The 12,509-nt window shown below is 42.2% G+C and overlaps 1 protein-coding gene and 1 non-coding gene across 2 annotated transcripts in view; one reads left to right on the top strand and one right to left on the bottom strand.

The window, feature by feature from the left end:
* The first annotated feature begins 205 nt into the window (after positions 1 to 205).
* On the top strand, positions 206 to 278 carry trnaa-agc (transfer RNA alanine (anticodon AGC)). The gene has a single exon. It is a non-coding gene; the product is annotated as a tRNA-Ala (tRNA).
* Positions 279 to 486: 208 nt separating this feature from the next.
* The window catches only part of LOC109894801 (otoferlin-like), a 31,620-nt gene continuing 19,597 nt past the window's right edge, over positions 487 to 12,509 (bottom strand). The window contains exons 29-41 of the mRNA XM_020488481.2: positions 12,152 to 12,270; positions 11,754 to 11,891; positions 11,335 to 11,472; positions 6,886 to 7,013; positions 6,497 to 6,667; positions 6,003 to 6,163; positions 5,611 to 5,753; positions 4,828 to 4,916; positions 4,587 to 4,685; positions 4,242 to 4,483; positions 3,780 to 3,958; positions 3,360 to 3,460; positions 487 to 1,449 (exon numbers count right to left, since the gene is read on the bottom strand). Of these exons, the coding sequence (XP_020344070.1) occupies positions 1,269 to 1,449; positions 3,360 to 3,460; positions 3,780 to 3,958; positions 4,242 to 4,483; positions 4,587 to 4,685; positions 4,828 to 4,916; positions 5,611 to 5,753; positions 6,003 to 6,163; positions 6,497 to 6,667; positions 6,886 to 7,013; positions 11,335 to 11,472; positions 11,754 to 11,891; positions 12,152 to 12,270 (1,889 nt within the window). The 3' untranslated portion in view covers positions 487 to 1,268. The remainder of the gene's footprint in view (positions 1,450 to 3,359; positions 3,461 to 3,779; positions 3,959 to 4,241; positions 4,484 to 4,586; positions 4,686 to 4,827; positions 4,917 to 5,610; positions 5,754 to 6,002; positions 6,164 to 6,496; positions 6,668 to 6,885; positions 7,014 to 11,334; positions 11,473 to 11,753; positions 11,892 to 12,151; positions 12,271 to 12,509) is intronic.

The raw sequence follows: 12,509 nt of genomic DNA, 5'->3' as shown, positions 1-12,509 counted from the left end.
TCCACACAATGTGTTGCAGTGGTAAAATGAATTGTATTATTATATTTATTTCGTAGATCAGTCAGAAACATCCATGTAGAAATAACATGGATCTACAATTTCGGATATGAATGTCGAACCACCGTACTACCAATACAGGCAATACTTGAAGTATAACACAACAGCAGCAACGTCTTATATTGTACAGGCGATACTGCACCCATCCGGGGGATTAGCTCAAATGGTAGAGCGCTCGCTTAGCATGCGAGAGGTAGCGGGATCGATGCCCGCATCCTCCAAACCTTTGATGTTTTCGACAGAAGTCAATGTAAGTGCGCTTATTATGAGTTTATTCTCTTAATGTAAATAACATAAAATATCTAAATCAACCTTTAGAACTGAGAGATTGTAAACCTACGAAACGTTTTTATCAATAGTTCCTTTCTTTTGGTGGTGTGGTGGGTTAGGCCTACAGACAATACAAATATCAGTAAATAGACTACATATTTAATAGATTTAATCAACTTCTTAAGTCAATACAGTATTGTCAATTCAAATAATTATGTTTGCAATAAAATAAAGTTAAGATCATTGGAAGTGAATTGGACATAGATATGCTCATGGCAGCTAGTGTAATATTCTGTGGCCATTAAATTAAAACTATGTGTTACAACTAAACTACAGTATCATGTCAACTCTATAACTTTTGGAAGTAGGCCTAAATACACATCAACACACACAAATTGGCTGCAGAGCATAGGACTAGTGAAGGAAGTCAAGCATTTTTCCAGTAGCCATAAGGAACTGCACAGCGCTGTGTTTGCCTATCAAGGCATACCAAATAATGCCCTCCATTGAAATCATAGTAGGTTATACATACATAGGTCTATGTGTAGCAGATTTGGGTTAAAATACTATATAAAATCTATCAAATACTACCTAGAGCAACAGATGGGTGGGATTTAGAGTTTGACTATTTTATTGGTCCTTGAAGACAAGCAAAGCATTTTGAAATGATTTTAAATAGTATTTGAACCCAGGTCTGGTGTGTAGGGCTGAAACCTAACTGCCTATTGATATCATAGACCTTTACAGACAAGAACACCCTCTCAGACATCAAGGGGAGTTTCAATGAGCTGCATTGTACAATGTTTGCTTATCAAGGTACACCAAAAAATGCACTCCACTGTGGACAAAGTAGGCACGGCATTTAAAACATGGTAGGCTATACATGGTAGGCTATACATACGTCTGGCTATGATTTTGGGCAAAGGACACAACCCTCTCTCTCAGACACCCATTAGTTTCTTGGCCATGTATCCGGGCATGCTGTAGATGAAGAGGCCCAGGATGAGCACCAGCAGCAGGGCCACCACTAACTTGATCGTGAGCCAGAAGTACTGGTTGCAGATGAGGTTTTTGATGGCTTTGAAAGGCATGAGGAACCATAGGAAGGCTGTGTCTGGACGGCTGGAGGAGAGAAAATACGGTTGCTTGGTTACCACTTGACTGCAGTAAAGTTCATGACAGTAGAATAGTTTGTGGTACAGTGGGTTATAACGCATTGTAAGACCTGACATAAGCATGTATGACACCTTAATGTCTTATAATAATCTCATGAAGATCCTGACTAAATATAAGACATTTTTAGTTGAAATGTTGATACATAACATTGATGCATCATTTCTTACTAAGATATATTTGAAAACACTTGAGATTGTATTGGATTCTGATGTATTGGATTATGATGTATTGGATTCAAATGTATGGAGTGACAAAGAAAACAGGATCAGTTATTGTCCTTGCCAGTTTATTCACAAACAACAGAGCATACATAATGTCCTACTTGCTGCACGCTGTTGAACAAAGACATTCAAATACACATTCATGTAAACAGCCGAAGAACAGTCATTCCATGCCAAACCAAGGCTAATACAACGTGACTTCAAGCGAGAACAAAATCTGATTTGCAAACCGAACAGTTGATTTTGTACATTGAAGTGTTCCGCAACACCACAATATTAAAAATGTTTTCTACTTTATGTCGTTGAACTGGTCCTTGAAAGGGACGTGTGTATATATAATGCATCATCAATCTGATTTCTTATATTATATTTCTACTTGGACGTGGTTTTGTTACTTTCATTTCCGATACATGGTGTGTGTGTGTGTGTGTGTGTGTGTGTGTGTGTGCGATTGTCTTGTCACATGGCAAAAATATGTGACTCCACGAGAAGAGGAGACGCTTGTTAGGGAAAACAAGTCCTCGAATATAGCACTGAGTTGAGAAGTTGTTAATTAAGTCGTCTTTTCTTAAAGGTATAGTTCACCTTGTTTGCAGTGGCAAGTTAAACAAAACCAAAGTGGGTATTGCAGTCCCACCTTGTCAACTTCTTTCAAGGTAAGGCAACAAATATCTAAATACATGTTAAATCGCTGAACTATCCCGTTTATTAATTTCCACTCCTCAGACACCCATTAGTTTCTTGGCCATGTATCCGGGCATGCTGTAGATGAAGAGGCCCAGGACGAGCACCAGCAGCAGGGCCACCACTAACTTGACCGTGAGCCAGAAGTACTGGTTGCAGATGAGGTTTTTGATGGCTTTGAAAGGCATGAGGAACCATAGGAAGGCTGTGTCTGGACGGCTGGGGGGAGAAAATAGGGTTGGTTGGTTAGACCACACTAATGCCTTAAGGCCATCACACAGGCAAACAGAGGATTAACAAATATGACTATAAAATATAGTGCCGGTTTCCTGTGAACTGAAAAAAATCCATACAAATTATGGAAAGAATAAAGGGTATTTTAGTCATTTACCTTGCAAAGTATGATGATCCCTGGTCAAATCCGGTACTTGGTTGAAGCAATTTCATAAAAGACCCTTTCTTTTAGTCCGTAATTTGTAAGTATTTTAATCAAATGCACCGTTACGTTCCGGTGCGTTCTGACGAGGGTGCGTTCCGACGAGGGTGCGTTCCGACTGCATGGCAGATCGTTGTTTTAGGGCAACCTCACGATGCAACAAAATCACGCAACTGCCCCTTCCCCACTCCAATGCCCCTTCCCCACTCCAATGCCCCTTCCCCACTCCAATGCCCCTTCCCCTTCCCCACTCCAATGCCCCTTCCCCACTCCAATGCCCCTTCCCCACTCCAATACCCCTTCCCCACTCCAATGCCCCTTCCCCACTCCAATACCCCTTCCCCACTCCAATGCCCCTTCCCCACTCCAATGCCCCTTCCCCACTCCAATACCCCTTCCCCACTCCAATGCTCCTTCCCCGTTGAAATAGATTGAGTTGGCTCCACCGTATTTGTTATCTCAGTGTGTAAGCAACCTAAAGAGTGGTAGTGGTAACGGGGGAACGGTGCTCTTACTTGGGTTTCTCCAGGGGCTCAGGTTCATTGCGTCCTTCCCCCACTGGGTTCTTCTCAGCCTCCTCTGCAGTCATCAGCTGCAGCTCGGCTTCCACTTTCCCCTGCAAAGACACAAGCAACATCACTACCGAAACACTGGGGTTCATACAGTATGCAAAGGTTCGTTACAGTATGTAAAGTAAGTCTTTATCTCTTGACTGATCTGTTCAATATTTAACTCCGCTTCTTCAGGGTGTAACCCAATTGTCACGTCTTGTTGAATCAAAGACACCATTTTGACACGTGCATACTTGAATGTGTTTAATCAAGTCCACTTTATATAAGAAAAGGGGAAAGGGGAACAACCTAGTCAGTTGTTCAACTGAATGCTTTCAACCAAAATGTGTCTTCCGCATTTAACCCAACCCATCTGAGTCATACCGTGAGTTCAAACTCGTCGTTCTCATCTCTGGCCAGGAAGGGCCACCAGCCCTTGATCCTCATCTGTTTGAAGATGGACACCATGGGAATGTCCTTTTCATTCAGCACCATGTTGATGGAACACTGCTTGGCTGTCTTCGCTCCACGAGGGAAACGGTTCAGGTCTAGCTCAATGGCGCCTGGGAAAGGGCATAAATATCATACATATTTACTTGATATGCATGAAGGGCTCTCAGCTGTTGTTGTTGATTGTGTCAATTTTTGTGTTATGACTGCCACGACAGTCTTTTCCATGTCCCAGAATTTGAAGACACATTTTAAAAAGTCAAATATTACATCAAGGGAAATTCAATTCCCCGTAGCCCTAGTCTGAAACGTTATAGTCACAGAAAGACCAACATCTACAGCCTAGAAGATCCTTATGGTGAAGGTTTAAATCGAAGGGAAATCAAATCACTCCACCTAAAAAATCATCTGCAGAGAAGTGATCAGCATCCCAGACTTGTAAGTTGAGACGAGCAGGGATCTTATACTCAGTCTCGTCCCAGGCGAACATGGACTCCTTCTTAGAGATGACGATCTTCTCCTCGGCCTGCAAGTAGTCAAAGGGGTAGATGAAGCGCCAGTTGAAGAGACCCTCCCCTGTCAGGGAGTGGTAGTGGACGTCTGTGTCCTGCTTGTCCTCCTGTTGACCTTTCAACCAGCTGTTTGAATGAAATGAAGAAGACGACACGGTTCAAATATCGAGTACAAGATACACCCTGAAGTTTAAAAATAAACATATATTTCAAAGGAAACATTCTTAACCCTCGCACGAAGATATCACTAGACTTTTCTCCAGTGAAGATGTCATCATCCTCCAGAATGACCTCGTCTGTGTTCCAGATGATCACCCTCAGTTCAAACCTGCCCGACGACCAGACAAAACAAACGATTGAAGGGATATGTCTGTAATGTGATATATCTGATCATATAACATGGGGAATTTACTTTGCAAATGGTCTCACTAAATGTTTTTAAATGCACATTACATTGTACTAGAACATACTTCTTTGGTTTCCTGGGTGAAATATCAATGGCAGGTCCAGGTGCAGGCATATCCTTGGGGAACATGTCCACCCACATCTCAATCCTCCCCTACACATAGAGAAACACAAAGACAAACTTGGGATGTGATACAATTGACCCACTGTCATGGCACACAACCCTGCAGCCCCTGCAAAGCAGCACCCCCCCCCCCCTGAAACTGTGCTACGCAAAACACTAAAATCAACCCTAAATATTAAGGCCTACAGAACCATCACATGAAAAAGATGTGAACTTTTGTTCGTTTTATATAGCATACAGACTAGTTTATAAAATAGCATTAGTTGCATCATTTCTGATCCCTTTTTTTTTTGTTTTAGGTTTTACCTCCCCTGGTTGGAAAATGTAAAAATTCACTGCACATACAAATAGCCTCCACCTATTTGTACTAGACTCCAAGTGCATCGTCAAATTAACCAATCCTTCTAATCTTAATTCCACCCCTCAGATGTCCACAGACTAACCCATCTTTCCCAGTATATGACCATGTTACTATTTCCTTTTGCAATACATCCTTCTACTTTACTCTGATGTCTCACAAGGGTCTTGAACCTCTCTATTTGTCCCATTTATACCGAGATTGCCTTAAAAATAAATACTTTACCTAAGAGTATAATCATATTTCCCCATCAGATTGTGAACTTTACTCTACTTTAGTTTAGCTACAACCTTCGCCAGTTGGATTGTTTGAAAGACACTGAAGCAGGCACTCAGTTAGCAAGCACAACCTTAACACTTGTCCTACCTGTTCGATCCCAGGCTTGTCAGGATTGAGGAGTGGCCTGGTCTCCACATGTTCTGGAATCAGTTTACAGCCCACCCTGGGGATGTCCTCCCAGTGCTTCAGCACTGTCAGGGCCAGGTGCTCATCTGTCTGCTTCTTCAGACCTAAAGAACATCATCAGACCAACTCAGACAGAGTTACAGCACAGACTAGTCTAGTACTACCTGACCTACACACAAAGGGGTACTTGGGAAAGCTCATAACATCATAGACCTATATGATCAGTTGTACATGAGGAGTTATTTCAGGCAGAGTAAAATACCAGGCTGGGGGTATTTCAGGGTACAGTAACCAACATAGAAGGTTAAAGAAGCATTTCAGGTACTGTTATTCTGTTGTGCTCTATACAGTACCATTTTCATCTTCGATCTCAGTTGGGCCCATGAAGACCCGATTGGCCACCTTGACCCGTCCTCCAGGGCCGTAGTGTGGCCCGTCCAGCTTACCCTCCTTACACAGCTTGGCCAGGATTTGGGTCGGCTTCAGGGGGTCCCGCCACACGTTGTAGCCATGGCTACAGGAATGAATGACAATGATGGCTGACACACAAATCCCTCACAGTTCTTATAAGATAACACATGGTATTCATTGATCCTTTATTTATCCAGGTGAGTCCCATTGAGAAAGGAATCTCTTTATCAAGGGATCTCTAGGTATAATCAACAATATTATCTAAATACGGGAAAGTATGATCCTATTCAGTTGACGTTGCTCGTTGCTGCAGACTGAAGTTGTAAGTATTAACAATATTGCTAAATGAATTGACATAGTATCCTGTGCTGTTGGGATATATTGACCACATGTACTGTGAATGGCGTCAGGCTACAGAGAGCTAGGCCTCACTTACATGGCATATTTAGATGGGATGCCACATATTGCTCTGTGTTTGCTGTAGTAACGGTTCTCCAGATCCAGTTTAGTCTCCCCAATCAGGTCGTCAGTGCCCACTAAATCCCAGTCATAGACGGACACTGTTAGTGTGGAGTCGATGGGAAATGTGGCCTCGATGTCAAAGGATCTGATGGGTTCAAAATAAATGGCCATAACTTTGGTTAGAATTTTCCACAGTTTTTACATTTTCAAAGCCTATTCAATGCACAAGCTATAACTATATAATTGCCAATCATCGATAGTAAATTACTTGGCTATCTCGTATGCTATTAAGGATTAAGGCCGTATTAAAGATAAAATAGTGGAAATGGACGAAAGGTTGTTTTTTAGAGCTTCTCCACTCACTTGCCAAAGATAGGGTTGAGTTGTTTGGAGATGTAGTTATCTTTGTCTTTGATATCTGACTTGCCCAGTTTGATAGCGATGTATGGATCTGCTTTTCCATTGATATCCGCCGGGTGCAGGTCAGTAGCCTGCAGGGAAAGTATCAAATAGAGAGATTTTAATTTTGTTTTATTTGACAGGACATGTTTATGATCACAGGGTAGTTTATTTACAGTGCCTATAGAACGTCTACATCCCCTTGACACTTTTCACATTTTTGTTGCCTCATAAAGTGGGATTGAAATAGATTTAATTGTCATTTTTTTTGTCATTGATCTACCCAAAATACTCTAATGCCAAAGTGAAAGGAAGATTGTACACATGTTTTACAAATGAATACAAATGTAATAAATAAAATATAATCATTGCATAAGTACCCTTTGTTTAGCCAAGCCTAAATGAGTTCAGAAGTCAAATTTGGCATAGAAAATCACAAGTTATATGTTATACTCACTCTGTGTGAAATAATAGAGGTTGACATGATTTTTGAATGACTACCTTTTCCTCCGTCTCCAATACATTCAACATCTGTAAAGGTCTCTTTGACAAGTGTTGAATTTCAATCACAGATTCAACTACAAAGACCAGGCAGCTTTTGGAAAGCCTCATAAAGAATGGCAGTGATTGGTAGATGGCTAATAATAACAAATCAGACATTGAATATCTCTTTAAGCATGGTCAAAATAATAATTATGTTGTGGATGATGTATTAAACCACCCAGACACATCAAAGATGCAGTCGTCCTTCTAAACTGAGCTGCAGGACAGGAAGGAAACTGCTAAGGGATGTCATCCATGAGGCCATTGTTGATTTTAAAACAGCTACACAGTTCAATGGCTGTGATCAAATCAGATGTTATTGGTCACATGCGCCGAATTACAACAGTTGTAGTCTTTACAGCTCAATGCTTACTTACAAGCCCATTCCCAGCACTAAAAAGTAAGACATTGAAAAAAAGGAAATAATTAAACAATAAAAACAATAACAAGGCTATAAACATGGTGTACTAGGCTCGAGTGAACGTGCAGGGGTACGAGGTAGTTGAGGTAATTGAGGTAGTACAGTATGTACATGTGGTTAGGGGTAAAAATGACTAGGCAACCAGGATAGATAAGAAACACAGCAGCAGCATATGAAAGTGTGTGTGTGTGGCGTCAATATGCATGTGTGTGTATTTTGTGTGTGTGCGCGCGACTATAGTGTGCATGCGTGTTGCGTTTGTGTGTGTGTTGGAGTGTGAGTGTGTGGGTAAAGTCTAGTGAGTGTGCAGAGAGCCAGTGCAAGAGAGTCAGTGCAAAATAATTCAGATAAAGAAAGAAATAATAAAGGTGTCAATGTAAATAGTCTGGGAAGCCATTTGATGAACTGTTCAGCAGTCTTATGGCTTGGGGGTGGAAGCTGTTAAGGTGTTAAGGTTTGGTCCCAGACTATTTGGTCCCAGACGCTCCGGTACTGCTTGCCGTGTGGTAGCAGAGAGAAGCATCTAAGACTTGGGTGGCTGGAGTCTGACAATTTTTAGGGCCTTCCTCTTACACCGCTCTTACACCGCTGGCCTTCCTCTTACACCTCTGGTATAGAGGTCCTGGATGGCAGGGAGTTTGGCCCCAGTGATCTATTGGGCCGTACTCACTACCCTCTGTAGCGCCTTGCGGTCGGATGCCAAGCAATTGCCATTACCAAGCGGTGATGCAGCCAGTCAAGATGCTCTCAATGGTGCTGCTGTATAACTTTTTAAGGATCTGAGGAACCATACTAAATATTTTCAGCCTCCTGAGGGGGAAGAGGTATTGTCGTGTCCTATTCACAACTGTGTTGGTGTGTTTGGACCATGATAGGTCCTTGGTGATGTGAACACAGAGGAACTTGAAGCTCTTGACCTGCTCCTCTACAGCCCCGTCGTTGTGAATGGGGGCGTGTTTGGCCATCCGTTTGCTGTATTCCCCCGATAAACATCTGTCTGGCACACGTTGACAGGTCTCTGACCTCCTCTCTATAGGTTGTCTCATCGCTGTCGGTGATCAGGCCTACCACAGTCGTGTCGTCGGAAAGCTTAATGATGGTGTTGGAGTCGTGCGCAGCCACGCAGTTGTGGGTGAACAAAGGGTACAGGAGGGGACTGAGCACGCACGCAGGAGGGGCCCCCGTGTTAAGGGTCAGCGTGGCAGATGTGTTGTTACCTAACACCACCACCTGGAGGCGGCCCGTTGGGAAGCCCAGGGTCCAGTTGCAGAGGGATGTGTTCAGTCCCGGTGTCCTTAGCTAGTGATGTGCTTGGAGGGCACACTGGTGTTGAATGCTGTATTGAACAGCATTCTCACGGAGGTGTTCCTTTTGTCCAGGTGAGAAAGGGCAGTGTGGAGTGTAATAGAGATTGCGTCATCTGTGGATCTGTTGCTCTGAGAACACGTCCTGGTAATCTGTCTGGCCCTGCGGCCTTGTGAATGTTAACCTGTTTAAAGGTCTTACTCACATTGGCTATGGAGAGCGTGATCATACAGTCATTCTGGTACAACTGGTACTCTCACGTATGGTTCAGTGTTGCTTGCCTCGAAGCAAGCATAGAAGGCATTTAGCTCGTCTGGTAGGCTCGCATCACTGGGCAGCTCTTAGCTGGGTTTCCCTTTATCATCTGTGATAGTTTGCAATCCCTGCCACATCTGACGAGCATCAGAGCCGGTGTAGTAGGATTCGATCTTAGTCCTATACTGACGCTTTGCCTGTTTGATGGTTCGTCGGAGGACCTAGCACGATTTCTTATAAGCATCGGCATTAGTGTCCTGCTCCTTGAAAGGGGCAGCTCTAGGCTTTAGCTCAGTGAGGATGCCTTTAATCCAAAGCTTTTGGTTGGGATATGTATGTATGTGGGAACAACGTCGTTGATGCACTTTAATAAGTGAAGCCTGCGACTGATGTGGTAAACTTCTCAATGCCATTGGAGGAATCCCGGGAACATATTCCAGTCTGGGCTTGAGAAACAGTCCTGTAGCTTAGTGTCCGCTTCATCAGACCACTTCTGTATTGATTACTTCATGTTAGAGTTTTTGCTTGTAAGCATGAATCAGGAGGATAGAGTTATGGTCCGTTTGCCAAATGGACGGGGGAGAGCTTTGTATGTGTCTCTGTATGTGGATTAAAGTTGGTCTAGAGTTTATTTCCCTCCAATTGCACAGGTGACATACTGGTAGAAATTAGGTCAGTCAAACAGATTTTGGTTTTCCTGCATTAAAATCCCCGGCCACTAGGAGCACCGCCCATCGGGATAACCATTGTCTTGTTTGCTTATGGCCCTATACACCTCGTTGAGTGTGGTGTTAGTGCCAGTATCGGTTTGTACTTGTAAATATACAGCTACAAAAAAAAACAGATGAAAACTCTCTTGGTAAATAGTATGGTCTACAGCTTATCATAAGGTGTTTTAACTCAGGCGAGCAGAACCTTGAGACTTCCTGGGAAAAAACGGAGGATGGATCAACAACATTGTAGTGACTCCACAATAATGCCATAAATGACAGAGTGAATAGAAAAATACAAATACAGAATAAAAAAGATTACAAAAGACAAAGTAATGCTGCAAAAAAACTCAGTTTGCAAAATAATACAGTTTTTGGTCTAAATGCAAAGCCTTATGTTTGGGGCAAATCCAAAACAATGTGTCACTAAGTAACTGCCACCTTATTTTCAAGCATGGTGGTATCTGCATCATGGTATGAGTATGCTTGACATCGGCAAAGGCTGGGGAGTTTTTCAGGATGAAAAGAAACAGGATGGAGCTACTGTAAGCACATGCAAAATCCTAGGGGAAAATCTGCTTCAGTCTGCTTTGCACCAGACACTGGAAGAGGAATTCACCTTTCAGCAGGATAATAACCTACATCACAAAGCCAAATCTACACTGTAGTTGCTTAGCAAGAAGACAGTGAATGTTCCTGAGAGTTAGAGTTTTGATTTAAATCTGCTTGAAAATCTATGGCAAGAAAATTGCTTTCTAGCCATGATCCCCAACACCTTGACAGAGCTTGAAGAATTTTGAGAAGAATAATGGGTGCAGACAATACGGGTGTGCAAAGCTCTTATGAGACTTACCCAAGATGACTCACAGCTGTGATCGCTGCCAAAGGTATTTGAAACATGCATTGACTAACATGTAGTGGGTGAATACCTATCAAGGTATATTAGTGTTTTATGTTTCATTAATCTTACATTTGTTTTAGAATTTTTATTCCACTTTATTTTTTGTGTAGATTGAGAAGAAAAAATACAATTAAATCCATTTTAATCCCAAGGGAGTTGTAGACTTTATATAGGCACTGTACTCTCACCTGAGTGTAGTGTTGTGTAACTACCCTGATGACATAGAGTCTGACATATAAGTTCCATTGTAGGTACACAATAGAGAGTAGTGTACATACCCTGATGATATAGACCCGGACTAGGACGTTGATTGGGTCATTAGTTGGAATGTTCTGGAACATGCCCATGTTGGAGTCAAAGCCCATCTCCCGCTGCATCTCATCTGACACCGGCACTTTGTACATGCACAGAGAACCCTGAAATATACACAGACATGCACAATTGGGGTGATATTTAACACAATAACGGACTCAATCCAGTTCCTTTCTAGCCTGGTCCCAGATTGGTTTATGCTGTATAGATATATCATTGTTGAAAATGAACTATAGGAGTTGGCTATACAGTATATGAGATATTATACAGTCTATGTACAGCAAAATAAGATCTGAGACTGGGCTAGTTCCAGCTCTCTTCCATCGTCGACAAAAAAATAAGTTACAAAGGAAGGGAACGCCCTCTGTGTGAAAGGGTTTTTTACTTTGAATTTGCCAATAATCCTGTCTTCATCCGCCATGTTCTGGTCGTCGTCGTCTCCGGCCTTCCCTCTGAACAGGTTGAAGGTGTGAAGCCAGTCTTCAAAGTTATCAAACTCATTCTCCAGCTCCTTGGGGTACACCTAATGAGGAAATACAAAAAGTACTCTACACATTAAAAACATAATAAAATAAAATAAAACATATTTAAACATATAAACAACAAATAAAGAGTATACAGTATTTGACCCAAAACTGCCCAGAGACTTCAAACCATTGCCCAGACTTGTTTAAGCTTAGAGACAGGTTCCAGTGAGTAAAACTGGGATAAAGTGTTTGAAATTACAATTCTGGTTGTAAAAACATAATATCAACCAATTTTGCTCACTGAGTAACCACATACCTGTAGCTCATCAATGTTGTGCTTTTTCTTCTCTGGTATGTCTCCAGGCCCAGCCCTCTTCTTCTCCTTTTTTCCCTTGCCTCTCTTTCCTTTGACAAGAGAGTCATCAGGTTTGATCTCTGAGAATAGGTTAGGAGTGAGGGATGAGGGGGAGTGAGGGTGGAGGGATGGAGAGTTGGTGCACAGCAGGGCACTCAAGACATGAATTCAACATGCAAGTTGGCGAAACCAATGTATTTTGGCCACTGTATACACAATATGAACAGTATATACAGTGAATGCCAGTGCAACAGTCAGAATAGCTAAGACAACATTTACCCAATAGGAATAGGTCATTAGCTTAGCTTAAGAGTATAAA

Source organism: Oncorhynchus kisutch, linkage group LG7, assembly GCF_002021735.2.
Source record: "Oncorhynchus kisutch isolate 150728-3 linkage group LG7, Okis_V2, whole genome shotgun sequence".
Taxonomy (NCBI): domain Eukaryota; kingdom Metazoa; phylum Chordata; class Actinopteri; order Salmoniformes; family Salmonidae; genus Oncorhynchus; species Oncorhynchus kisutch.
This window is presented reverse-complemented; position numbering and strand designations above follow the sequence as displayed.